The 27041-nt window shown below is 44.3% G+C and overlaps 1 protein-coding gene across 1 annotated transcript in view; it reads right to left on the bottom strand.

Moving 5' to 3' along the window:
* The window catches only part of LOC126195239 (lachesin-like), a 365145-nt gene that overhangs the window by 28162 nt on the left and 309942 nt on the right, over nucleotides 1-27041 (bottom strand). The window contains exon 7 of the mRNA XM_049933767.1: nucleotides 5489-5637. Coding sequence (XP_049789724.1) covers nucleotides 5489-5637 — 149 coding nt within the window. The remainder of the gene's footprint in view (nucleotides 1-5488; nucleotides 5638-27041) is intronic.

Raw genomic sequence — 27041 nt, 5'->3', positions numbered from 1 at the left:
GCTAGGGGGTGACGAGCATCTTTTGTTGATCTTAGGCATTCACTAATTTTCTTAGTAGGTCTGAAAATCGTCTCTACGTGAAACTTGGCTAGTACTTTCCCAATGCGATCCGTGATATTATGGATGAAAAGAAACTGTCGCTTGGGACATATCGACAAATCGGCAGTAACGGAACATGTTTTTAAGGATGGAGATCACGAAATAAAATTTGGTGAAACAAGCGTGCTAGCGAGGACGTCGCATTATTATACACGTATGTATAGAGAGGCAATTGAAATCCACAAACATCAATACAATTTTAATCGTAAAGAAGAAGGATTAAAATTGGATAAGATATGGCGGTCGACGTTGCATCAATCACGTGACAGTCGATTGCCTGCAATCGAGAGAACAGACGATAGCCAGAGATAGCTGCACATCGACGCCACGTGACGTGCTGTGGCGCCCTCTACGATATCCATATAAGCGGCGGCCCCAGCTCCTAGCAGCCAGTCGTTGACTCACCTCCGAAGATGTTCTCCGTAGTGAGAACGAAACGTCAGGGAGAAGAAGTTTTACATATCGACTACGGCAACATAGCCCGGAAGTGTTTATTGATGAATTCTTCTTGAGTTTGATGCGAGTTTTCACTTAGCAAGGTCTCTAGTTCTGCATCTTCTAAAACATTCTCTCTTCCACCATTATGCCGGTCTACGACGTTAAAATCACCGTTCTTAAAGCGTTAAAACCACTCATGACACGTTCTTTCACTATTAGCGTCATTACCATTCGTACTTGAGAGCATTCGATGATACTCAGCTGCTGTTCTCTTTATATTGAAAGAAAACAGTAACACCTCCCGTAAATGACGAGAATTAGGCTCGTAAACTGACAGTTTCAATCAAGAACAACTTTATGATGCAGACACAAATCGACTAATGTTTGAATGAGGTTATGTTGGCCGAGGTCCAAGCTAAGTGCCTGACGTCTGCGATTTATTTCTTTCGACCGCTACTTACGGTTGCCGCCACATATCGGCAAACGGCGGAAGAAGAGTTGCACACCTTGTATATGAAAGACATGTTCACCTAAAAGAAAAGAAAAAAAATTATACAACGGCACAAAAGCTGACAATTATTCTACAGCCTGGTAGATAAGACTATGGTGAATTATGATATATATAATCGGATATCCTTAAATCAGGTAACTCGTCGACAACGAAATAAAATGCTTGTGTGTGCAGCCCGACTGACCTGAATGACCCCATTTAATGCCAGAACGTAACAGGAGTTATGGTTTTTACTGAGACAACCGATTCGTTCAACATGCGTCTTTCGGGAGTATGGTATACAATGTGTCTGACTTTTGTTGTTCCTGATATCACCAAATTACTTATTCATGTAGCTTTCCACACGAATGCGTGTCACTGCATGACCACTATTATTGGTGCAATCATAGTGTGTTCAACCAGCATTTAATACACTCCTGGAAATGGAAAAAAGAACACATTGACACCGGTGTGTCAGACCCACCATACTTGCTCCAGACACTGCGAGAGGGCTGTACAAGCAATGATCACACGCACGGCACAGCGGACACACCAGGAACCGCGGTGTTGGCCGTCGAATGGCGCTAGCTGCGCAGCATTTGTGCACCGCCGCCGTCAGTGTCAGCCAGTTTGCCGTGGCATACGGAGCTCCATCGCAGTCTTTAACACTGGTAGCATGCCGCGACAGCGTGGACGTGAACCGTATGTGCAGTTGACGGACTTTGAGCGAGGGCGTATAGTGGGCATGCGGGAGGCCGGGTGGACGTACCGCCGAATTGCTCAACACGTGGGGCGTGAGGTCTCCACAGTACATCGATGTTGTCGCCAGTGGTCAACGGAAGGTGCACGTGCCCGTCGACCTGGGACCGGACCGCAGCGACGCACGGATGCACGCCAAGACCGTAGGATCCTACGCAGTGCCGTAGGGGACCGCACCGCCACTTCCCAGCAAATTAGCGACACTGTTGCTCCTGGGGTATCGGCGAGGACCATTCGCAACCGTCTCCATGAAGCTGGGCTACGGTCCCGCACACCGTTAGGCCATCTTCCGCTCACGTCCCAACATCGTGCAGCCCGCCTCCAGTGGTGTCGCGACAGGCGTGAATGGAGGGACGAATGGAGACGTGTCGTCTTCAGCGATGAGAGTCGCTTCTGCCTTGGTGCCAATGATGGTCGTATGCGTGTTTGGCGCCGTGGAGGTGAGCGCCACAATCAGAACTGCATACAACCGAGGCACACAGGGCCAACACCCGGCATCATGGTGTGGGGAGCGATCTCCTACACTGGCCGTACACCACTGGTGATCGTCGAGGGGACACTGAATAGTGCACGGTACATCCAAACCGTCATCGAACCCATCGTTCTACCATTCCTAGACCGGCAAGGGAACTTGCTGTTCCAACAGGACAATGCAAGTCCGCGTGTATCCCGTGCCACCCAACGTGCTCTAGAAGGTGTAAGTCAACTACCCTGGCCAGCAAGATCTCCGGATCTGTCCCCCATTGAGCATGTTTGGGACTGGATGAAGCGTCGTCTCACGCGGTCTGCACGTCCAGCACGAACGCTGGTCCAACTGAGGCGCCAGGTGGAAATGGCATGGCAAGCCGTTCCACAGGACTACATCCAGCATCTCTACGATCGTCTCCATGGGAGAATAGCAGCCTGCATTGCTGCGAAAAGTGGATATACACTGTACTAGTGCCGACATTGTGCATGCTCTGTTGCCTGTGTCTATGTGCCTGTGGTTCTGTCAGTGTGATCATGTGATGTATCTGACCCCAGGAATGTGTCAATAAAGTTTCCCCTACCTGGGACAATGAATTCACGGTGTTCTTATTTCAATTTCCAGGAGTGTATATAAACGGATATCCTTAAATCAGGTAACTCGTCGACAACGAAGTAAAATGCTTGTGTGTGCAGCCCGACTGACCTGAATGACCCCATTTAATGCCAGAACATAACACGAGTTATGGTTTTTACTGAGACAACCGATTCGTTCAACCTGCGTCTTTCAGGAGTATGGTATACAATGTGTCTGACTTTTGTTGTTTCTGATACCACCAAATTATTAATTCATGTAGCTTTCCACACGAATGCGTGTCACTGCATGACGACTGGTATTTGTGCAATCATTGTGTGTTCAACCATCATTTAATAAGTGCATGGTCTCAAGATGGCTATTACTTATAACCGAAACTAGCTAGTCATCATATTTTCATTGTCTCATGTACAGGGTGTTTCAAAAATGACCGGTATATTAGAAACGGCAATAAAAACTAAACGAGCAGCGATAGAGATACACCGTTTGTTGCAATATGCTTGGGACAACAGTACATTTTCAGGCGGACAAACTTTCGAAATTACAGTAGTTACAATTTTCAACAACAGATGGCGCTGCAAGTGATGTGAAAGATATAGACGACAACGCAGTCTGTGGGTGCGCCATTCTGTACGTCGTCTTTCTGCTGTAAGCGTGTGCTGTTCACAACGTGCACGTGTGCTGTAGACAACATGGTTTATTCCTTAGAACAGAGGATTTTTCTGGTGTTGGAATTCCACCGCCTAGAACACAGTGTTGTTGCAACAAGACGAAGTTTTTAACGGAGGTTTAATGTAACCAAAGGACCGAAAAGCGATACAATAAAGGATCTGTTTGAAAAATTTCAACGGACTGGGAATGTGACGGATGAACGTGCTGGAAAGGTAGGGCGACCGCGTACGGCATCCACAGAGGGCAACGCGCAGCTAGTGCAGCAGGTGATCCAACAGCGGCCTCGGGTTTCCGTTCGCCGTGTTGCAACTGCGGTCCAAATGACGCCAACGTCCACGTATCGTCTCATGCGCCAGAGTTTACACCTCTATCCATACAAAATTCAAACGCGGCAACCCCTCAGCGCCGCTACCATTGCTGCACGAGAGACATTCGCTAACGATATAGTGCACAGGATTGATGACGGCGATATGCATGTGGGCAGCATTTGGTTTACTGACGAAGCTTATTTTTACCTGGACGGCTTCGTCAATAAACAGAACTGGCGCATATGGGGAACCGAAAAGCCCCATGTTGCAGTCCCATCGTCCCTGCATCCTCAAAAAGTACTGGTCTGGGCCGCCATTTCTTCCAAAGGAATCATTGGCCCATTTTTCAGATCCGAAACGATTACTGCATCACGCTATCTGGACATTCTTCGTGAATTTGTGGCGATACAAACTGCCTTAGACGACACTGCGAACACCTCGTGGTTTATGCAAGATGGTGCCCGGCCACATCGCACGGCCGACGTCTTTAATTTCCTGAATGAATATTTCGATGATCGTGTGATTGCTTTGGGCTATCCGAAACATACAGGAGGCGGCGTGGATTGGCCTCCCTATTCGCCAGACATGAACCCCTGTGACTTCTTTCTGTGGGGACACTTGAAAGGCCAGGTGTACCGCCAGAATCCAGAAACAATTGAACAGCGGAAGCAGTACATCTCATTTGCATATGAAGCCATTCCGCCAGACACGTTGTCAAAGGTTTCGGGTAATTTCATTCAGAGACTACGCCATATTATTGCTACGCATGGTGGATATGTGGAAAATATCGTACTATAGAGTTTCCGAGACCGCAGCGCCATCTGTTGTTGACAATTGTAACTACTGTAATTTCGAAAGTTTGTCTGCCTGAAAATGTACTGTTGTCCCAAGCATATTGCAACAAACGGTGTATTTCTATCGCTGCTCGTTTACTTTTTATTGCCGTTTCAAATATACCGGTCATTTTTGAAACACCCTGTAAATGCGATATTGAAATTGAAAGACTATCATAACTTCTTTAAAATTTTAAGAAAAATTCAGAACATTTGTCGCATCCGCAACATGATGTTGTTCATCTTGTGGTGTGTCAAATGAAAACGAGTTCAACCTGAAGCAGCTGAAAAGGTTGAGAGTAGCGAAGAATGTGAATCAAAAACGAGAGCTCCTATGTACATTTTTCGGCTTTCCATACCATTTGCTGACGAAAATGCAAATATGCACCCAGCAGTGCTAAAGCGAGCAGTTAAACTTAAGTACTTACAATAGTCTTTGCAAACATCTAGGGAATAGCAGCGATCACAATGAAACAGTAATAAAATACTGTATAGAACACATTCGTAAGTGGTGACTGGTTTCGACCCGATGAGGGTCATCTTCATATCATACTGCTGTGTCGACGTGTGGAGACGATGGCACGCAGCAGGATCTGTGGATATCCGCTTAAGTTAGTGACATCAGTGGATGGCATGCACAGTTCCTTCTCCGAGCCGTCGTCTCCAAACGTCGTCACTGGAGTATGGTGCAGAGGTGATCCACATCGAGTCAAAACCGGTCACCATTTATGGGTTAATATGCTTTTTCTGCGATGAAGCCTGTTATATACAATATTTTATTAAACTACGCGTGACGACTGCCGGTGCTTTAGCCTGTGACAGTACTCACCGTAGAGCCGCAGAGTGCCCTCTCCGCGGCCCAGCGAGTTGGTGGCGACGCAGTTGTAGGTGCCCACGTCGCTGCGGCTGAAGCGCCTCACCACCAGCCACATGTACACCTTGTAGGAGACCCGGCTCTCGCGCACCACGTACTTGGGCCTGCAGCAGAGTGGATGGGCCTAAGGAGACGCTCTGGTCCTAGACGTGTTTTTACAGATTGGTAAAAAAGAGGCAACAGCTTCTTCCTGCGAACTATGGACACATGTCGTCCAAAGCGATGTTACTGATCTACGTTCTGAAGTGTTGCGTGACGTAAAGTCTCTGCATCATGGTACCACGGGAGATACTGAAAGTATCCTTTACGAAATGCAACGAGTTTGTGCCGGTGTTTCAACATGTACTGGCGACACCCAACACTTTGTTTCCGATATCCAGCGTGAGGAAGACTAAGTCGATCCCGGCAGCTTTTCTATCTATTGGCGACACGTACAAGAGAAACTACCTGAACAGTTTTATATTTACGAGGGTTGTTTTTTAATTAAGGGCCGTTCGCGCGTATAGTCCCGTAGTTCGCGCGGACAGCGCAACAAGCCACCGCGCCACTTGCCGGCATCCTTCCCGTTCACACTGATGCAAGTTGCAGTTCTGTAGCTGACGTGTACGCATCGCTGTGCTACTTTATAATGTTTACCATTATTGAATCGTCCGCCGCGTGTGAGATACGGTCAGTGATACGTTTTTTGACCGCGAGAAGCCTATCAGCTACAGAAATTCATCGTCAGTTAACAGAAGTTTATGGCTGGAATGTAATGAGTGAAGGTAAAGTGCCTCAATGGGTTAGAGAGTTTGAAAATGGCCGTCGTCCATGGCGAAGAATGCTCAGGCCGGCCCTCTGTGATCACTGATGATTTGGTGGCTGCAGTCGAAACAAAGATTCGTGAGGACAGAAGATTCACAATTTCCACTCTTTCTTTGGAATTTCCACAAGTTTCAAGATCGATTTTGTACAAAATTGTATCTGAAAACCTAAACTTTAAGAAACTGTGTTCTCGGTGGGTACCCAGGCTCTTCACAGAGGACCACAAAGGGAATAGATTTGCCGCTTCATTGGACTTTTTGATTCGTTACGAGGACGAAGGGGATGACATGTTGAGTCAAATTGTCACTGGAGATGAAACATGGGTATCCCATATCACTCCCGAAAGCAAGCGACAATCGATGGAATGGCGACACACACCCTCACCCGGCAAGGTCAAAGCCAAACAGACGCTGTCAAAGCGCAAGATTATGGGAACTGTGTTCTGGGACCGGAGTGGTGTTTTGCTAGTGGACTTTATACCACGAGGAACGACAATCAACTCAGATGCCTACTGTGCAACTCTAAAGAAGCTCCGCAGAGCAATTCAAACCACAAGGCGCGGCATGCTGACAAAAGGAGTTTTGCTCCTGCACGATAACGCTAGGCCTCACACCTCTCAAAAGACTCGGGATTTGATTGATTCTTTTGCCTGGGAAGTTTTGGACCATGCACCATACAGCCCCGACCTTGCTCCTAGCGATTTTCACCTTTTCCGATACCTGAAACCCCATCTTGGCGGGCAGCGCTTCAGTGACTACAATGAAGTGAAAGCGGCCGTGAACTCTTGGCTGTGAGAGCAGGCGGCCGAATTCTTTGAAGAGGGAATTAAAAACTTAGTTGTACGGTATGACAAGTGCTTAAATAAACAAGGCAATTATGTAGAAAAATTGGTAAAATTGTGTAGAATCAGAAAATAAAAGTTTTTTTTACAAAAGTATTTGTACCTTTTTTTAAAAATAAAAGCGGCCCTTACTTAAAAAACAACCCTCGTATTTACTGACACAATGACAGGAACAAATAATATACACGAACACACCAACACCCAATCCCACACACACAAATACGCAGGTTACGTACATTCAAACTTACAAGGAGTGACAAAGGTATGGAAACACAAAAGACCCAACGCATTACAGTGTCCAATTTGATGGCGCCAACATGGGTTTCGAAAACAATGATCGTCTGTAATCCATCTGCCTCTGCTCCTCCGCGAGACGCAGAAAGCAGTAGATACATACGTTCCCTCACCTCCGGAAGGCATTCGATACGACTGATGCGCATGGATGCGCATGGAATATCACACCATCTGTGTGACTAGATTGAAGCGCTTTTATCAAATAGAACACAAAATGACATTCTGAACAGACAGATGTAAATGCAGTTTCGGGAGTGCGCCAGAGGAGTGTTATTGGACCATCAATTTTCACAATATACACGGTGGTCCATTGATGGTGACCGGGCAAAATATCTCATGAAATAAGCACCAACGAAAAAAACTACAACGAACGAAACTCGTCTAGCGTGAAGGGGGAAACCAGATGGCGCTATGGTTGGCCCGCTAGATGGCGCTGCCATAGGTCAAACGGATATCAACTGGGTTTTTTTAAAATAGGAAGCCCCATTTTTTATTACATATTCGTGTAGTACGTAAAGAAATATGAATGTTTTAGTTGTACCACCTTTTCGCTTCGTGATAAATGGCACTATAATAGTCACAAACGTATAAGTACGTGGTATCACGTAACATTCCGCCAGTGCGGACGGTATTTGCTTCCTGATACGTTACTCGTGGTAAAATGGACCGTTTACCAATTGCGGAAAGGGTTGATATCGTGTTGATGTACGCTATTATGACCAAATGCACAACGGGCGTGTGCAATGTATGCTGCTCGGTATCCTGGACAACATCATCCAAGTGTCCGGACCGTTCGCCGGATAGTTACGTTAGTTAAGGAAACAGGAAGTGTTCAGCCACATGTGAAACGTCAACCACGACCTGCAACAAATGATGATGCCCAAGTAAGTGTTTTAGCTGCTGTCGCGGCTAATCCGCACATCAGTAGCAGACAAATTGCGCGAGAATCGGGAATCACAGAAACGCCGGCCTTGAGAATGCTACATCTACATCGACTGCACCCGTACCATATTTCTATGCACCAGGAATTGCATGGCGACGACTTTGAACGTCGTGTACAGTTCTTCTACTGGCACAAGAGAAATTACGGGACGATGACAGATTTTTTGCACGCGTTCTATTTAGCGACGAAGCGTCATTCACCAAGAGCGGTATAATATGCACTATTGAGCAACGGAAAATCCAGATGGCTGTGACAAGTGGAACATCAGCTACCTTGGCGGGTCAATATATGGTGCGGCATTACGGGAGCAAGAATAATTGGCCCCCATTTTATCGATGGCAATCTAAATGGCGCAATGTATGGTGATTTCCTACGTAATGTTCTACCTATGTTACTACAAGATGTTTCACTGCATGACAGAATGGCGATGTACTTCCAACGTGATGAATGTCAGGCACACAGCTCGCGTGCGGTTGAAGCGGTATTGAGTAGCATATTTCATGACAGGTGGATTGGTCGTCGAAGCACCGTATCATGACCCGCACGATCACTTGATCTGACGTCCCTGGATTTCTTTCTGGGGGGGAAGTTGAAGGATATTTGATATCGTGATACACCTACAACGTCTGGCAACATTCCTCATCGCATTGTCAATGCATGTGCGAACATTACGGAAGGCGAACTACTTGCTGTTGAGAGGAATGTCGTTACACGTATTGCCAAATGAATGGAGGTTGACGGAAATCATTTTGAGCATTTATTGCGTTAATGTGGTATTTATAGGTAATCACGCTGTAACAGCGTGCGTTCTCAGAAATGATAAGTTCACAGAGGTATATGTATCACATTGGAACAACCAAAATAAAATGTTCAAACGTACCTACGTTCTGTATTTTAATTTAAAAAACCTACCTGTTACTAAATGTTCGTCTAAAATTGTAAGCCATATGTTTGTGACTATTACAGCGCCATCTATCATAAAGCGAAGAAAGTGGTCCAACATTCATATTTCTTTACGTACTACACGAATATGTAATAAAATGAGGATTCCTATTTACAAAAGCGCAGTTGATATCCGTTAGACCTATGGCAGCGCCGTCTAGCGGACCAACCATAGCGCCATCCAAAGACCTTGTAAAAAATAACTAGACTCACTGATGGCGCTGCAGTCGCGGGATAATTTGAACCTTCGGCTGGACGCCATTATAGTGGTTGTAGTCTGATGTGTTGTGTAGTATTGTTGTTTATGAAGACCCTGATTCAACGATGTATATTTGTTGGTGCGTACATACAGTATTTGTTACTCGTAATTCTACTGTCTGTACGCTCCAATCAAGAGAAGTACAATGGTGACGAGTTGTGCAGCGATTAATTGTACAAATAAATTCGAGAAAGGAACGAATATTACATTTCACACGTATGTGTATATTTTAAGTTTTTTTGTATGTCAGTGCACTTGCTTAATAAATGTTTTTGTAACACGGTATTAGCATAATGTCTGTGCATCTATTTGCTGGTTTCCTTTTTCAAAACCACAGCTATTACAAAAATGGGTACACACTGTCAGGAGGCAAGATTTCCGACCGACAGAATACCATTTTATACGTTCTGATCATTTTGAAGAAAGTTGGCTGATCGGTAGTGTTTTCATGGTCTAGGTTAGGTTGAAACTTGATAATTTGGTCGTGAGTTGCCAAAGCACCATGCCATATATATAACGCACTTCCCGTCATAAAATCTAAAGCAAGGTAGAGTCAGAAAATATCTATTAATATATTGGACAAATCTTCGAATATTTTGATGCATTTTGCATACATCTATCGTAAATGAACTACGAAAAATGCTAGGGGTCCAGTACATAACTTTTAGCTACGACAGATTCCATGTAGTACTAAGATAAATTCATAAACAGTGACTAGTTGCTTCAAAAATGGCTCTGAGCACTATGCGACTTAACTGCTGAGGTCATTAGTCGCCTAGAACTTAGAACTAATTAAACCTAACTAACCTAAGGACATCACGCACATCCATGCCCGAGGAAGGATTCGAACCTGCGACCATAGCGTTCGCCCGGCTCCAGACTGTAGCGCCTAGAACCGCACGGCCACTCTAGTCGGTGACTAGTTGCTGTTTGTTCATAAATTAAAAAGTATATTGTAGTAACGTATTTAAATGAGGCATTATGTTTGTGAACTAACTGAAGGGAAGGCATTTTATAACCAAAAGCGATGTATAAACATTCGAACTCCGCGCGTCAGTTTACCACTCTAATGGCCGCCGCCCAGCTATTCAATTTGTCCGCTTTTCACAGTCGACCACTCGTGTGGTTGTGGGGGCCTGGCGCCATCTGTGTTCCCCCTTCAAGCTAGACAAGTTTCGTTCTTTGTAGTTTTTTCGTTTGACGCTTATTTCGTGAGATATTTGGCCCGGTCACTTTCAATGGACCACCCTGTATAAATAATGATCCTGCAGGTAACGTCGGAAGTTTCATGAGGCTTTTCACGGAAGATGCTGTTAAATACAGAGAAGTCGCAAAGGAAGAAGGAATGAAGGATGATTGGGTTAAACGTCACTTTGACATCGAGGTCATTACAGACGGAGCACAAGCTCGGATTGTGTCAAGGAAGGGGAACGAAATGGGCCGTGCCCTTTCATAGGAAACATCCCGGCATTCGCCTGGATCGATTTAGGTAAATCACGGAAAACCAAAGTCTGCGTGGCTGTATTTGGATTAAACCGTCGTCCTCTCGAATGCGAGTCGAGTGTACTAACCTGTGTGCCACCTCTATCGGTAAGAAGAAGTCGTGACACAAGAAAATTGCGATGAACTGCAGGACGTGGCAACTGACATCCAACAGAAATTAATTTAACGCATTACAAGCAAGTACACAGAAAGTCCCTTTATTTTATGATTAAAAATTTCAGAAAAATCACTGGGAACATTTAATTCCATAAAATATTTAGGAGTATGCTTACAGAGCGATCGGACGTGGAGCGACTACATAAAATTAAGCGTAAGGAAAGCATTTGCCAGACAGATTCATTGTAAGAATACTCAGGAAATTTTCGCCGTAAACAAACGAAGTAGCCAACAAAATACTAGTTCGACCAGTATTTTAATACTGCTCGCTAGTGTGGCACTCATTGTGCATAGGACAGAAAGACGTAGTGAAGAAATTCAAAGACGGGCGTTGACATATATGTCCCGACTCGAACCCGGGGTCTCCTGCTTCCATGGCAGACGCTCTATACATCTGAGCCACCGAGGGCACAGAGGATAGTGAAACTGCAGGGACTATCTCGCGCACGCCTCCCGCGAGACCCAAATTCTCACCGTATATGTCCACACACTACAATCGTAGTGTCCCTACCCCACACACCCATTACTCGTGGAAGATATTCTTACCAAGTCCCGTAAGAGTTCGGGTAGTATGTGTGCATCCGCACACAAGAAGAAGGTCATGGCCGGTATTGCGAGAACTATATACTTACATGGATATGGTGTCTGTTCTTTCGGACATATCCATTTACACTACGTTCCATTAGCGGTTCGTTTAGTAAGCGCGAAAGGTTGACGGAAATGCTCAGCCAGGTCCAGTGGCAGATGCTGCAAGAGAGGCGTTCTGGATACAGTATTGTCTACAGTTAAAGTTATGGGAACGCATTCTTCTAATTTATAGCTTCCTGCAGGAAGTCGTGTACCTCGCGAGAAGACCAACAATATAAAATGAAACACATTCGACCGCACACGGCATCTTACCAGCAATCGTTCTTCCAGCGAACCATACGTGACTGGAACAGGCAAGAGAGGAAGTGACACTACTACACCAAGAACCCTCCACCACACACCATAAGGTGGGTTGCGGATTACAGATGAAGATGTAGACAACCTTTGGCTTCAAAACAGCTTCTAGTAGTCTCGGGATGAATCAATACAAGTCGTGAATATTTTTCGAGGAAATGTTGTACCATTCATACCGCAAAGTAGAGTCAAGTTCAGGTAATGATGGTTGAGGTGAAAAGCAGTCATGCACACTTCACTCCATCGTAGACCACATTGGCTCGACAATATTGAGATTCGAGACTGTGACAACCGGGGGAGATGCGTCAATTCGTTTTCGACCTCCTCAGTCTTCTGTTAGAAGAGGTCCTATCCTCTTATAATACGGCATCAGCATTGGGGAACAAATATTTTTCCATGTTATGGAACGCGAATTCTTAACAGACGAATGGAAAAACTAGTAGAAGCCGACTTTGGGGAAGATCAGTTTGGATTCCGTAGAAATATTCGAACACGTGAGGCAATACTGACCCTACGACTTATCTTAGAAGCTAGATTAAGGATAGGGAAACCTACGTTTCTAGCATTTGTAGACGTAGAGAAAGCGTTTGACAATGTTCACTGGAATACGCTCTTTCAAATTCTGAAGGTGGCAGCAGTAAAATACAGGGAGCAACAGGCTATTTACAATTTATATAGAAACCAGATGGCAGTTATAAGAGTCGAGGGGCTTGAAAGGGAAGCAGTTCTTGGGAAGGGAGTGAGACAGGGTTGTGGACCAACCCCGATGTTATTCAATCTTTATATTGAGCAAGTGAAGGAAACAAAAGAAAAATTCGGAGTAGGTATTAAAATCCGTGGAGAAGTAATAAAAACGTTGAGGTTTGTCGATGACATTGTAATTCTGTCAGAGACAGCAAAGGACTTGGAACAGCATTTGAACGGAATCGATAGTGTCTTGAAAGGAGGATACAAGATGAACATCAACAGAAGCAAAACGAGGATAATGGAATGTAGTCGAATTAAGTCGGGTGATGCTGTGGGAACTAGATTAGGAAATGAGACACTTAAAGCAGTAAATGAGTTTTGCTATTTGGGGAGCAAAATAACTGATGATGGTCGAAGTAGAGAGGGTATAAAATGTAGACTGACAATGGCAAGGAAAGCGTTTCTGAAGAAGAGAAATTTGTTAACATCGAATATAGATTTAAGTGGCAGGAAGTATTTCTGAAAGTATTTGTAAGGAGTGTGACCATGTATGGAAGTGAAACATGGACAATAAATAGTTTGGACAAGAAGAGAATAGAAGCTTTCGAATTGTGGAGCTCAGAAGAATGCTGAAGATTAGATGGGTAGATCGCATAACTAATGAGGAGGTTTTGAATAGGATTAGGGAGAATAGAAGTTTCTGGCACAACTTGACTAGAAGAAGGGATCGGTTGGTAGTACATGTTCTGAGTTATCAAGGGATCACCAATTTAGTATTGGAGGGCAGCGTGGAGGGTAAAAGTCGTAGAGGGAAACCAAGAGATGAATACACTAAGCAGCTTGAAAAGGATGTAGGTTGCAGTAGGTACTGGGAGATGAAGAAGCTTGCACAGGACAGAGTAGCATGGAGAGGTGCATCAAACCAGTCTCAGGACTGAAGACCACAATAACAACAATGGCACTAACCAGCCGAAATTGTTACATAATATTTGGCAGTAATACAGCTTTGTAGAGTAACCAATGGGGGCCATGCAACACCACAGTGTGGCTATTACTATCAACACCGAACCACCACCAAGTTTAACTCTTAGGACGTAAACTCAGCCACATGTTGGAAACGGTGTAAAACATTTTCATCAGACCAAATGAAATTCGTCCATGGCCCCATTATGCACGTGTTATGGCTTCGGCACTGCGATTTGCTGTTGAGAATTTGCACCACCGGTGAGTCGTTTGGGACCCATGTTCGCTTTACAATGCCATGTTTATGGAGGTCCATTCGTGTTGTTGTGCTGACAGGGTTTGCGACTGCGACATTCAGTTCTGTAGTGCTTTTTACAACTGTTGTGAGGAGGCTATTTAGGTTGGTAACGCCACGTAGTGCTCTGAATGAAAATCGCTAATTGCACTGTGAGCTGTCTGTGGCTCGTTGAACTCATTGTTGGAATATTCGCTTGTGTAGTATTGGGCAGCCGGATGTGAACAGCGCGTAGCGTTGGGCAGTTGGAGGCGAGCGGCCAGCAGTGGTGGATGTGGAGAGAGAGATGTCAGAATTTCGAGAACGGACGATGTGGACGTGTGTCCGCCAAAAAAAGGAAATTTGTAAAGATGGATGTCATGAACTGATAGATATATATATCTACATCTACATCTACATCTACATTTATACTCCGCAAGCCACCCAACGATGTGTGGCGGAGGGCACTTTACGTGCCACTGTCATTACCTCCCTTTCCTGTTCCAGTCGCGTATGGTTCGCGGGAAGAACGACTGTCTGAAAGCCTCCGTGCGCGCTCTAATCTCTCTAATTTTACATTCGTGATCTCCTCGGGAGGTATAAGTAGGGGGAAGCAATATATTCGATACCTCATCCAGAAACGCACCCTCTCGAAACCTGGCGAGCAAGCTACACCGCGATGCAGAGCGCCTCTCTTGCAGAGTCTGCCACTTGAGTTTATTAAACATCTCCGTAACGCTATCACGGTTACCAAATAACCCTGTGATGAAACGCGCCGCTCTTCTTTGGATCTTCTCTATCTCCTCCGTCAACCCGATCTGGTACGGATCCCACACTGATGAGCAATACTCAAGTATAGGTCGAACGAGTGTTTTGTAAGCCACCACCTTTGTTGATGGACTACATTTTCTAAGCACTCTCCCAATGAATCTCAACCTGGTACCCGCCTTACCAACAATTAATTTTATACGATCGTTCCACTTCAAATCGTTCCGAACGCATACTCCCAGATATTTTACAGAAGTAACTGCTACCAGTGTTTGTTCCGCTATCATATAATCATACAATAAAGGATCCTTCTTTCTATGTATTCGCAATGCATTACATTTGTCTATGTTAATGGACAGTTGCCACTCCCTGCACCAAGTGCCTTATCCGCTGCAGATCTTCCTGCATTTCGCTACAATTTTCTAATGCTGCAACTTCTCTGTATACTACAGCATCATCCGCGAAAAGCCGCATGGAACTATCGACACTATCTACTAGGTCATTTATATATATTGTGAAAAGCAATGGTCCCATAACCCTCCCCTGTGGCACGCCAGAGGTTACTTTAACGTCTGTAGACGTCTCTCCATTGATAACAACATGCTGTGTTCTGTTTGCTAAAATCTCTTCAATCCAGCCACACAGCTGGTCTGATATTCCGTAGGCTCTTACTTTGTTTATCAGGCGACAGTGCGGAACTGTATCGAACGCCTTCCGGAAGTCAAGAAAAATAGCATCTACCTGGGAGCCTGTATCTAATATTTTCTGGGTCTCATGAACAAATAACGCGAGTTGGGTCTCACACGATCGCTGTTTCCGGAATCCATGTTGATTCTTACATAGTAGATTCTGGGTTTCCAAAAACGACATTATACTCGAGCAAAAAACATGTTCTAAAATTCTACAACAGGTCGACGTCAGAGATATGGGTCTATAGTTTTGTGCATCTGCTCGACGACCCTTCTTGAAGACTGGGACTACCTGTGCTCTTTTCCAATCATTTGAAACCCTACGTTCCTCTAGAGACTTGCGGTACACGGCTGTTAGAAGGGGGGCAAGTTCTTTCGCGTACTCTGTGTAGAATCGAATTGGTATCCCGTCAGGTCCAGTGGACTTTCCTCTGTTGAGTGATTCCAGTTGCTTTTCTATTCCTTGGACACTTATTTCGATGTCAGCCATTTTTTCGTTGGTGCGAGGATTTAGAGAAGGAACTGCAGTGCGGTCTTCCTCTGTGAAACAGCTTTGGAAAAAGGTGTTTAGTATTTCAGCTTTACGCGTGTCATCCTCTGTTTCAATGCCATCATCATCCCCGAGTGTCTGGATATGCTGTTTCGAGCCACTTACTGATTTAACGTAAGACCAGAACTTCCTAGGATTTTCTGTCAAGTCGGTACATAGAATTTTACTTTCGAATTCACTGAACGCTTGTCGCATAGCCCTCCTTACGCTAACTTTGACATCGCTTAGCTTCAATTTGTCTGAGAGGTTTTGGCTGCGTTTAAACTTTGAGTGAAGCTCTCTTTGCTTTCGCAGTAGTTTCCTGACTTCGTTGTTGTACCACGGTGGGTTTTTCCCGTCCCTCACAGTTTTACTCGGCACGTGCCTGTCTAAAACGCATTTTACGATTGCCTTGAACTTTTTCCATAAACACTCAACATTTTCAGTGTCGGAACAGAAATTTTCGTTTTGATCTGTTAGGTAGTCTGAAATCTGCCTTCTATTACTCTTGATAAACAGATAAACCTTCCTCCCTTTTTTTATATTCATATTAACTTCCATATTCAGGGAAGCTGCAACGGCCTTATGATCACTGATTCCCTGTTCTGCACTTACAGAGTCGAAAAGTTCGGGTCTGTTTGTTATCAGCAGGTCCAAGATGTTATCTCCACGAGTCGGTTCTCTGTTTAATTGTTCGAAGTAATTTTCGGATAGTGCACTCAGTATAATGTCACTCGATGCTCTGTCCCTACCACCCGTCCTAAACATCTGAGTGTCCCAGTCTATATCTGGTAAATTGAAATCTCCACCTAAGACTATAACATGCTGACTTTTGATGACTTTTGAACACTATTAAGGTAAATACATTGTTTGTTCTCTATCAAAATCTTTCATTTGCTAACTATGCCTATCAGTAGTTAGTGCCTTCACTAGTTAGAATCATTTATTTAGCTGGCAATATTGGCGCTTGCTGTATTGCAGTAGTTCGAGTAACGAAGATTTTTGTGAGGTAAGTGATCCATGACAGTTATAGGTCATTGTCAGTCAGGGCCATTCTTTTGTAGGGATTATTGAAAGTCAGATTGCGTTGCGCTACAAATATTATGTATCGGTTTAGTGATGATCAGAATAAGTAAAGAGAGAAATGTATGAGTATGTTCAGTTTTGCTCAGCTGTTTGAAAAACAAATAACGTTAGAAGTTTACCAGCACAGTAATACATAATTTTCCAAAGGGGACGTTTCTTTGTGGCCCTCTTATTCTTCGTCAGAATGTTCTCAAGTGGCCGACTGTCATGATACTCAACACACACGTCCGTCCATGTGTGACCTAGCCGATGATGTTTTCCCGCCTTCCTTGTATGCAATATACGATTCCTCTCGAAATACAGAACAATTCGCCTATCTCGGTTACAGAAGTACGCACCGTAAGGTCAACAACGATTTTCCCACGTTCGAATTCACTTAGTTTCGACATAATGCACTCACTACTGCAAGCAAAACTATTATACCCACGACTGAGACTTGCACTGAGGAAATTACACAGGTGCCGTTCTTGTCTAAATACGAGGCTTCTCCAGAAAGTAAGTTACGATCGGTAGCGAAATGGAAACCACTGGGAAAATCCGGTAAAGCTTTGCATAGATGTGTTGGGCAGTGTCTCTACTGTGCCCGATGATCGTGTCGCGTAGCTCTTTTCAGTTCTGAGCGAACAGTGAGCGTATAAAGTAGCGTAGGGAATAGCGTCTCCTGGCAAGTATGAGAGCCTGGTTAGAGATTTCGCCTGTGTCATGCAGCCCACATAACACAACTGTCGAGCAGCTCCTTCTTCGTGCCAATTCTCGGCCGCACACTGCAGTGGCAGTGAAGACGCTCCTGCAGCGTTTCTAATGAGAAGCGTTTGATCACCCACAATACAGTCCGTAATTGGCTCCCCCTGCGTCTCATCTCTGCTCACAGGAACCGCTGGCCGTGAAGACTAAATTTTTCCGCAGACAACGAGCGGCAGACCAATGCAGATAACTGGCCAAACGTACTGATTTCGATGACGAGGATATCGGAAAGTTGATACAACACTTCGACAATACTCGAAGCTGGAGCGGCGGCTATATAGAGAAGTAGGTGGAAGGTGTTCCTAACTGTTGCAAATAAAACGTTTCTGGTTTTCACTGTGGTTTCCATTTCGCGACCGATCGGAACTTACTTTCTGGACAACTCTCGTATAACAGTGCAACCTGCAGCGCTGGCTATCGTCTCAATTTATTTCAAGCATATATTTCTCTCTGTCTTTCCATATTTTTGCTGAAACCCTGTACATAAGCACACATGATTAAACATTTAAAGCTTTTCTGACAAAATGACATCATTGACGCAAATACACTCCTGGAAATTGAAATAAGAACACCGTGAATTCATTGTCCCAGGAAGGGGAAACTTTATTGACACATTCCTGGGGTCAGATACATCACATGATCACACTGACAGAACCACAGGCGCATAGACACAGGCAACAGAGCATGCACAATGTCGGCACTAGTACAGTGTATATCCACCTTTCGCAGCAATGCAGGCAGCTATTCTCCCATGGAGACGATCGTAGAGATGCTGGATGTAGTCCTGTGGAACGGCTTGCCATGCCATTTCCACCTGGCGCCTCAGTTGGACCAGCGTTCGTGCTGGACGTGCAGACCGCGTGAGACGACGCTTCATCCAGTCCCAAACATGCTCAATGGGGGACAGATTCGGAGATCTTGCTGGCCACGGTAGTTGACTTACACCTTCTAGAGCACGTTGGGTGGCACGGGATACATGCGGAAGTGCATTGTCCTGTTGGAACAGCAAGTTCCCTTGCCGGTCTAGGAATGGTAGAACGATGGGTTCGATGACGGTTTGGATGTACCGTGCACTATTCAGTGTCCCCTCGACGATCACCAGTGGTGTACGGCCAGTGTAGGTGATCGCTCCCCACACCATGATGTCGGGTGTTGGCCCTGTGTGCCTCGGTCGTATGCAGTCCTGATTGTGGCGCTCACCTGCACGGCGCCAAACACGCATACGACCATCATTGGCACCAAGGCAGAAGCGACTCTCATCGCTGAAGACGACACGTCTCCATTCGTCCCTCCATTCACGCCTGTCGCGACACCACTGGAGGCGGGCTGCACGATGTTGGGGCGTGAGCGGAAGACGGCCTAACGGTGTGCGGGACCGTAGCCCAGCTTCATGGAGACGGTTGCGAATGGTCCTCGCCGATACCCCAGGAGCAACAGTGTCCCTAATTTGCTGGGAAGTGGCGGTGCGGTCCCCTACGGCACAGCGTAGAATGCTACGGTCTTGGCGTGCATCCGTGCGTCGCTGCGGTCCAGTCCCAGGTCGACGGGCACGTGCACCTTCCGCCGACCACTGGCGACAACATCGATGTAATGTGGAGACCTCACGCCCCACGTGTTGAGCAATTCGGCGGTACGTCCACCCGGCCTCCCGCATGCCCACTATACGCCCTCGCTCAAAGTCCGTCAACTGCACATACGGTTCACGTCCAAGCTGTCGCGGCATGCTACCAGTGTTAAAGACTGCGATGGAGCTCCGTATGCCACGGCTAACTGGCTCTCACTGACGGCGGCGGTGCACAAATGCTGCGCAGCTAGCGCCATTCGACGGCCAACACCGCGGGTCCTGGTGTGTCCGCTGTGCCGTGCGTGTGATCATTGCTTGTACAGCCCTCTCGCAGTGTCCGGAGCAAGTATGGTGGGTCTGACACACCGGTGTCAATGTGTTCTTTTTTCCATTTCCAGGAGTGTACTTGTGGAAAGGAGTCAGGAGTGACGACGGTAAATGAAAGTATACTGCCCGTTAACTGATTAGCATATTGTGTCTAAATTTCACACTCACAAGTGTCAGTACTGAAAATCATTAATGCTTGTCGTATTGTACACACCACTCGATACAGTTGAAAGAAGATTTCTACTCTTCGATCACAGTTATGACAAGTTTACTGCTGTCATTAAAGGTTGAGGACAATCTCGAACGCTTTTCACGAGGTTTGCCTTAATGTAGCGGGCGGCACACAAAGCAGAACCCCAAGAACGAAACACGGGATTACCAGGCAAATTCTTAATCTAAGTAAGTTCACTTTTAGACAGTTTCACGGGGTATACGCGACGTGTCATTCGACCAAAACACAACAATGTCTGTCCTCTTCAAAGCCATCCGAGGCTTAAGCAGCCACTGTCGCAGACACAATCACAATACATTCTGCAGCGGTGCATGGTACCTTTCTGTATGACTGACAACGATCGAGTAACTTCCAGGTACTCATACTTCGTTCGTTCTTATTCAGGGTGTACACTAATAAAACAGACAAAACTACATGGACGGATTTCTGACTGGAAATTGTAAAAAAAAAGGTCCTATGAACGTGTGTACGGAAACGCGTCGTTACTACTGTGGCGTTGACTAATGACAGTTCTTCTGACAATATGCTGTATGTTTCTTTTATGTTGTAGGTGATAGCGGCAGCAGCGGTTGTAATGCAAGGTACACATAATCGTACTTTGGCTTACACCATGTTGGCGTTCCACTTGCATGGAGCTTGTACTACAATTGGTTTCCGTATCCTGTAGAAATGGGTCATCAACATCTGCCATACGATCAGTCTGCAGCCTTCCTGTACGTCCCCCTCCCTCCCCCCCCCCTCTCTCTCACAGTCCGAAAGGACCTATCTAACACCCAAAGAGGGCTGGAAGTATTGTGTGACGTGGTTGGTGTCTGTGAAGGCACTTTGGTTTGGTATAGCCATGCTGTTTGACCGCTTCCATCTGCTTGGCCGTACCTGGACACCACCTCGGCTTCTTTCAGACATGAATACCAGACCATTCGACTGCTGTTAACAATACGCTGCGTCAGTCACACAGTCTGCAACAGATGAACTGTTATTCGTTAGCGCCGTATACCATGGCAGCAATGCATTTCCAGAGGCATTTTCACCGGACCTTTTTTCTTCCATTCCAGACAGGAATCCGTCCCTGAACTTTGTTAGTTTTATTAATGTTCTCTCTGTATATGCTCGGTACGTACGGCGAAGGAAGCGGTCGCTCGAAAATCGCTTCCTGTGTCGACAACAGTGCGCCGTTGTCACTGTTTCTGACTGCAAAACTTTTTATATCGTTATTAGTCGAAAGACAACAACAGTCCCAATTTTTTCTCAGTAAACTGGTACTTTATTTCTGTGGTACAGAATTCTCAACCCTGTAACTTTTAAACTTTATTCTTCAGAACATTTCAAAGTGAACTGATGGTAGATTGAGGCCTCTGAACTTTATCTTTGCGTATTTCTCTTCCTTTGCGGGATTACAGCATCACAGTAAAAGTTAGTACATTTATGTTATTAATTTTATCAAATATAGTGCTTTCATGTTAGCTACAAAAGTTATATTGAAGTCAAATTATTGTTCCTAAATTTTAGGAACAGAAATTGGTTTTTACTTAATAATTCAGAAAGTATGTGAGGTACATTCATTGAAATATCTACCATATGTCGTATGATACACTAAACATGAATGTAGATGTAGACGTTTCTTACTTTTCTCAGCCCCAAAATGCCATCACTTTCGTTTTATCTACCGATAATGTCAGATTGTGATCTGATGACCTCTGATGCAACTTATTGACCCCCTTATGCATATTGAGAGATGGCACACTACTCTATCACTTTAAAAACATTGTCAGTCAGATTAACGTTCATACTTTAGGTAATGGTCTCAGTGTTCCCCAGTACTACATTTGCTATATGTGGTTAATAGCTTTTTACATGAGGAAACTGTGGACAGAATTTTCTGATAACTGCCTGTGTACCCTAAAGGGAAGGTGAATCCGAGGAGCTGTAGTGGAGGTTATGGAGAATAGAGAGAGAGAGAGAGAGAGAGAGAGAGAGAGAGAGATGTATTGCGGGCCATAAATGCTGAGTGAAGTGACCAGGCTGTGTGAGTGATTATGTGGCGCAGCGCTCAGTGGATTATATTTGCAGAGTGACTTCTGGCCGAAGCCCTAAACTCCTTCCACTGAGGGTTGGAGAGAAGGGCGCCAGATCGCAAAATACTTTACCTGCGCCAGGTGGCAATCCATCATGAAGGTAGCCAGCTTGTGGAAAGTGGGTGGAGGAAACCATTTAAGAGAGATGGTCTTAAACTGATCTTTCGTGCAAACGGTGAGAAGATCATACAACTCTGTGCTTTCTTCTATTAGAAGCTGTGATAATATGGGCAGACCAGATGGTGCACATCGTTAATGCAGGTAAGACTATAGCTCCCCCTTACACCAGGAAGTCGCCATGTTCTTTTAGCGAGCAGCAAAAACATATATTTCATGGACACAACTGTCTGGTAAGCTTAATAGCCTTTCTTCAGAAACTGACCAAGAAACATTAGATCTCTCTGTAAATGAGGGACTGTGGTTCCGTCTAGGTAGACTTATTTGCCAAAAGATGGTCATGCTTACCATGAGAATGATACCTTCCGAGTGTAAAATCTTCTATCTTCAGACTTGAGAGATTAGGAGTCGCTGATTGGCTCCTCTCAGGACATGCAAAGTGGAAGCTTGTTGCCCCCAAGAGTGGGAACCCGTTGCCGTGCCTGGACTGGCTTCCATGCCAACAGAACATTCAAAGGGGGAGATTCAATGAGTACAGTATAGTTCTTCTGGTTTGTACAACGTGGGGGCGGCTTCGTTTTCCATAATTCTGCTCCCCTACCGAGTCCGGGTGGAATGTGGTTATGATTCTTTGTTTTCTTCATCTTCTGGTCCTGCCCTGGTGAAGAACTTCAGATGTTTCCCGAGTGGGCGAGACTTGTGGTGTTTATGTTGTAGTGGACTGGGAGCCAGTGGCACTTTTCTACAGTACCGGCAGTGAAACAGCACATCATATCATGTTTCACGAGGGTAAACGTATTCGACCTGAGTTGGCTTCCGCGGGCATGGATGTATATGATGTTCATAGGTTAGTTATTTAAGGGGCTCCGAAAAGGCTCAAAATCACGAAAAGTTCAATTTTTACTTTTTTGCGTTTTCTGAATCTGCAGACTATTACCTTTTAATAGATATATAATTTATTCAAGTCCGAAGACTACAAATATTTTTAATTTTTTTTTGAAATGTGTTCTACATGGGCGTGACCTACTGTGGCGCTGTTAAACTGCTGTCAAATGGTGTTATTATTAACGTCCGTGTTCATCAGGTACATTTTAGTGATGTGAGCTAAAGTATGTGTTGTGGCTAACCTGTGATGGTTCAATATATATCGCTGGTGTGATTGTCGATTGTTTCATGTTTATTTACTCTGTCGTTATCTCGAAAATATTTGTAATTAATTCTGTTTCTTTAGTCTCTGTTTTGTTGAAGTATAATAATGAGTAAAAGTAAAGTTATTAGAAATCTTCTGAAGGCTTTTAAGAAAAGGAGAAATGTTGGAAAGCCAAAGGTATGTGTTATTACTGTAAACAATAAAGACGATGAAAATCCCCAACATAGCTTGTGTCCCAAAGAAGAAGACAGTTGGTGTAAATATAACAAAGGATTGCTAACTGGTGAAGTGTACACACATAAGCATAGTCTGCCTCATGCAATAATGGAGGTGATAAAACCTATTTTCAGAGACTTGGCAGCACCTGAACTGTTGAAAAAGTGTATTCACGGAAAAACTCAAAACCCCAATGAAAGGTGCAAGGTATTTAGAAATATGGGAATGAAGATAGGTTCTAACATGGTACGAGCGATGCTTGCTTTAGACAAGGAACGCCTTCGGGCTGCAGACAGGGCTGTAAAGAGTCTAGAAATACAAGCAAGAGTAAACAGGAGGAGGAACAAGAGGAAGCTGGAGGAGGAGTTTGCAGAGGATGAAGATAATCCATCCTATGGATCTGGAATGCACTAAAAAGTTAATCCAATCTTTGTCGCTCGATTCCCAAAACTTTTATTTTCTCATACTAATTACATGTTTTCTAAGGATCTTCCAAACATATTTGTTTCAAACTTTCAGTAAATGTTACACAGTACCTTCTGCATAATTTAACACAGCCTTTTTCCAAAAAACTGTATATTTTTGAATATATAAATAAAAAATTGCAAAAAAATGTTGTGAATTTTCAGTACAATTGAAAAAAAAACATCTTTAATAACTGAACTAAAATTTTGTGAAATCCCTGTGTTAAGTTGTAGCCCATATTCCAATAAATAATCTGTAAAAAGTTCAACTTCCTACCTCAAATACTTTGTGAGGAAACATGTAATTTATAAGCGTTATTTTAACATTGCAAGTATAGGGCGTTCCGGAGCCCCTGAAACAGCACATCATATCATGTTTCACGAGGGTAAACGTATTCGACCTGAGTCGGCTTCCGCGGGCATGGATGTGTATGATGTCCATAGGTTAGTTAGGTTTAAGTAGTTCTAAGTCTAGGTGATTGATGACCTCAGATGTTTAGTCCCATAGTGCTCAGAGCCATTTGAACCATTTGAATCGGCTGTCTGACGTTTGACAATTCCAGCAACCAGCGTCATGCTTGTGAGTGAAATTTACTTGGCCAACCAGGGAATGGGTACGCCTCTAAATGAAATCTGTCGAGATTTCAGGGTTCCGATAAAGTCTCCCGCCTTAAGATAATCAGAACGCCAGACCGTATAGTTCACAAATTTTCATGGATGTGTCAGAACATTACCGCTCCTGCAGTACGCCGTTCCTCACCCGCAGAGCAATGGTTGCTGCTGCCGCCTGAATCATAGTGAATGGGCAAAATATGGCTAAACCGTTGTAGGTCTGTTCCTTGTTTTCAGGTGAACCGTAGTTTGTGGTATACTTGGGCATAGATGCTTCCATTAGAAGAGAGTTGTGCCTCACAGTGGATTCATGTAAAGAAGGATTGCGATGAAAAGTGGATTAACTTAGAGGACAATTTGTATAGCTTTCAGCCCAATGAATGCTTTTCCTAACAAACAATATTCCTTTTCTGATTTGTATTTATCATTTGGTAACATTTATAAGCTGGTTGTAGCTACGAAAGGATTAATAAAATTTGTTATTATTTTGTAAACTTATATACTCCACTGTTCTCATTCATACTCCTTCAACTATTCAATTTTTTTTATTTAATGTAGTGGAACACCTGTAATTTAAGGGAGAGAGAGAGAGAGAAGGGGAGGGGGGGCGATAGAGAGAGGGTATTGGAGAAATACAGCATCCTTGTGGTACATCATCTTTGTGTTCATTGGATTTGCTATATTTCCCATATCTACAACAATTACGGTGGCTTTGTATAGACTCTTAATAGCATTTATGAGGAGAATAGTTAACCGCTTTCAGCCATGATATTTCACAGCATGTCTCTTTTCACATAATCGAATGCTTTTCTGTAACTTGCTGCAGTGTATAAACATGGTCAACAGTTGATCATACTTTTCAAAAATCTGATTATTCTTTAGGCATTAGCTTTTCCATGACATGTTTAGATCCTGCATTCAGGATTTTGGCACATAATTTGTAGCATGAATCCAGAAGGCTTTCCTTCTTATTTATACAACATTGATTAAATATACGAAGTTGTCTTTGGTGCTGCAATGAATCTTAATTTTTCCACAGTTCTATATCAATGCGATCTAATCCAATGACTTTCCTATTTTTTTTCAGCTTTTTGAGCTTCCACCTGCTGTCTCACATCAGTATCGTCCACGCTCTTTGTGACATGCAGTTCAGGTAACGCATGAACTAAAGGATCATTATGCCACAATTTTTATAATTACTTATCCATTCGTTCTCGCCTACATTAATAACCGTGCGTGATCATTTTCTTATCTGTTGAAGGATTTCATCACTTTATAAGCGATACTGTGTTTTCTATGTAACTCATCCTCTGTATTGTTAATAAAGTGTTCCTAAGATTCTGCGTGCTTTTTTTGGAGTTATTTATTTCGCATTATTTCTCTTCTGTTTGAATTATTTATAATTCTCAGCAGAGGAATCTCTTCATATAGTTCTTGCAACCTTCTTGTTCTTCTACAATTGCTGTTTCAGTCCTCTATCACCCAAATCCTTACTCCTCCACTTTTCGTGTACTCCCTTCCTCAAAACCTCCTTTGCTATGTTCGATACGGTTGCCTTTAAGTTTTTCCCTTCTTCTTAAAAGTCACTTGCGCACAGGTAGAATCTGCTTTCATAGCTGAAGACTACGAACCACCATTCAATCTTACAAGTGATCCTCTGACAGCAGCAGTCGAGTAGTACACGTCAAGGCTGTGGTGTGAGCGGATGTCGAGCTAGAGGTGCGCTTGCCCGTAACCCCACAGCTAACAACCAGTTCGCAAACAGTTCGTGTTGACGTGCCTGGGCTCTCAACACATTTTGTCTGTTCTGCGATAGCTGCACAATCTGCCGCTGTTGCCCTTACAGAACCTCGCCTGCAGATATGAGTAGGTTACGGTGTACATCTGACGCATCTCGTCGAACTTGCAATACTTCGAAAGGACCCCGGAAGTCCACAGTTTGACCCTTTTCACACACGATCACTCTGATGTAGGAAGCACAAGTGCTCCATTGTGGCGTGGTTTCGTGCTTGTTTCACACGTCTGCACCACAGTGAGTCTTCTGGCTGTAAGCATTCCATATTAAGGGGTAGACACAGATGGCGATTTGGTAGCTATGCCACTATGCTATCTACAGACGGACAATGTTGAATTCATTATCAGTATATCTACTATCCCACAGGCGGCACATTCCATCATCGCATCAAAATCGACGCCAACTGCCTAGGTGTACAAAATATTTTTCCGCCAGTGTAGTATCAAATACTTTCATCCGGGTCAGTTTTCGCTATTAATTATGACTGTTAAAATGTGTTCTGTGCGGAAATTAACTACTTTTCTATACTTGT

The sequence above is a fragment of the Schistocerca nitens genome, chromosome 7, assembly GCF_023898315.1.
Source record: "Schistocerca nitens isolate TAMUIC-IGC-003100 chromosome 7, iqSchNite1.1, whole genome shotgun sequence".
NCBI classification, from domain to species: domain Eukaryota; kingdom Metazoa; phylum Arthropoda; class Insecta; order Orthoptera; family Acrididae; genus Schistocerca; species Schistocerca nitens.
Note: the sequence above shows the minus strand (reverse complement) of the source record. Positions and strands in the feature narration are given on the sequence as shown.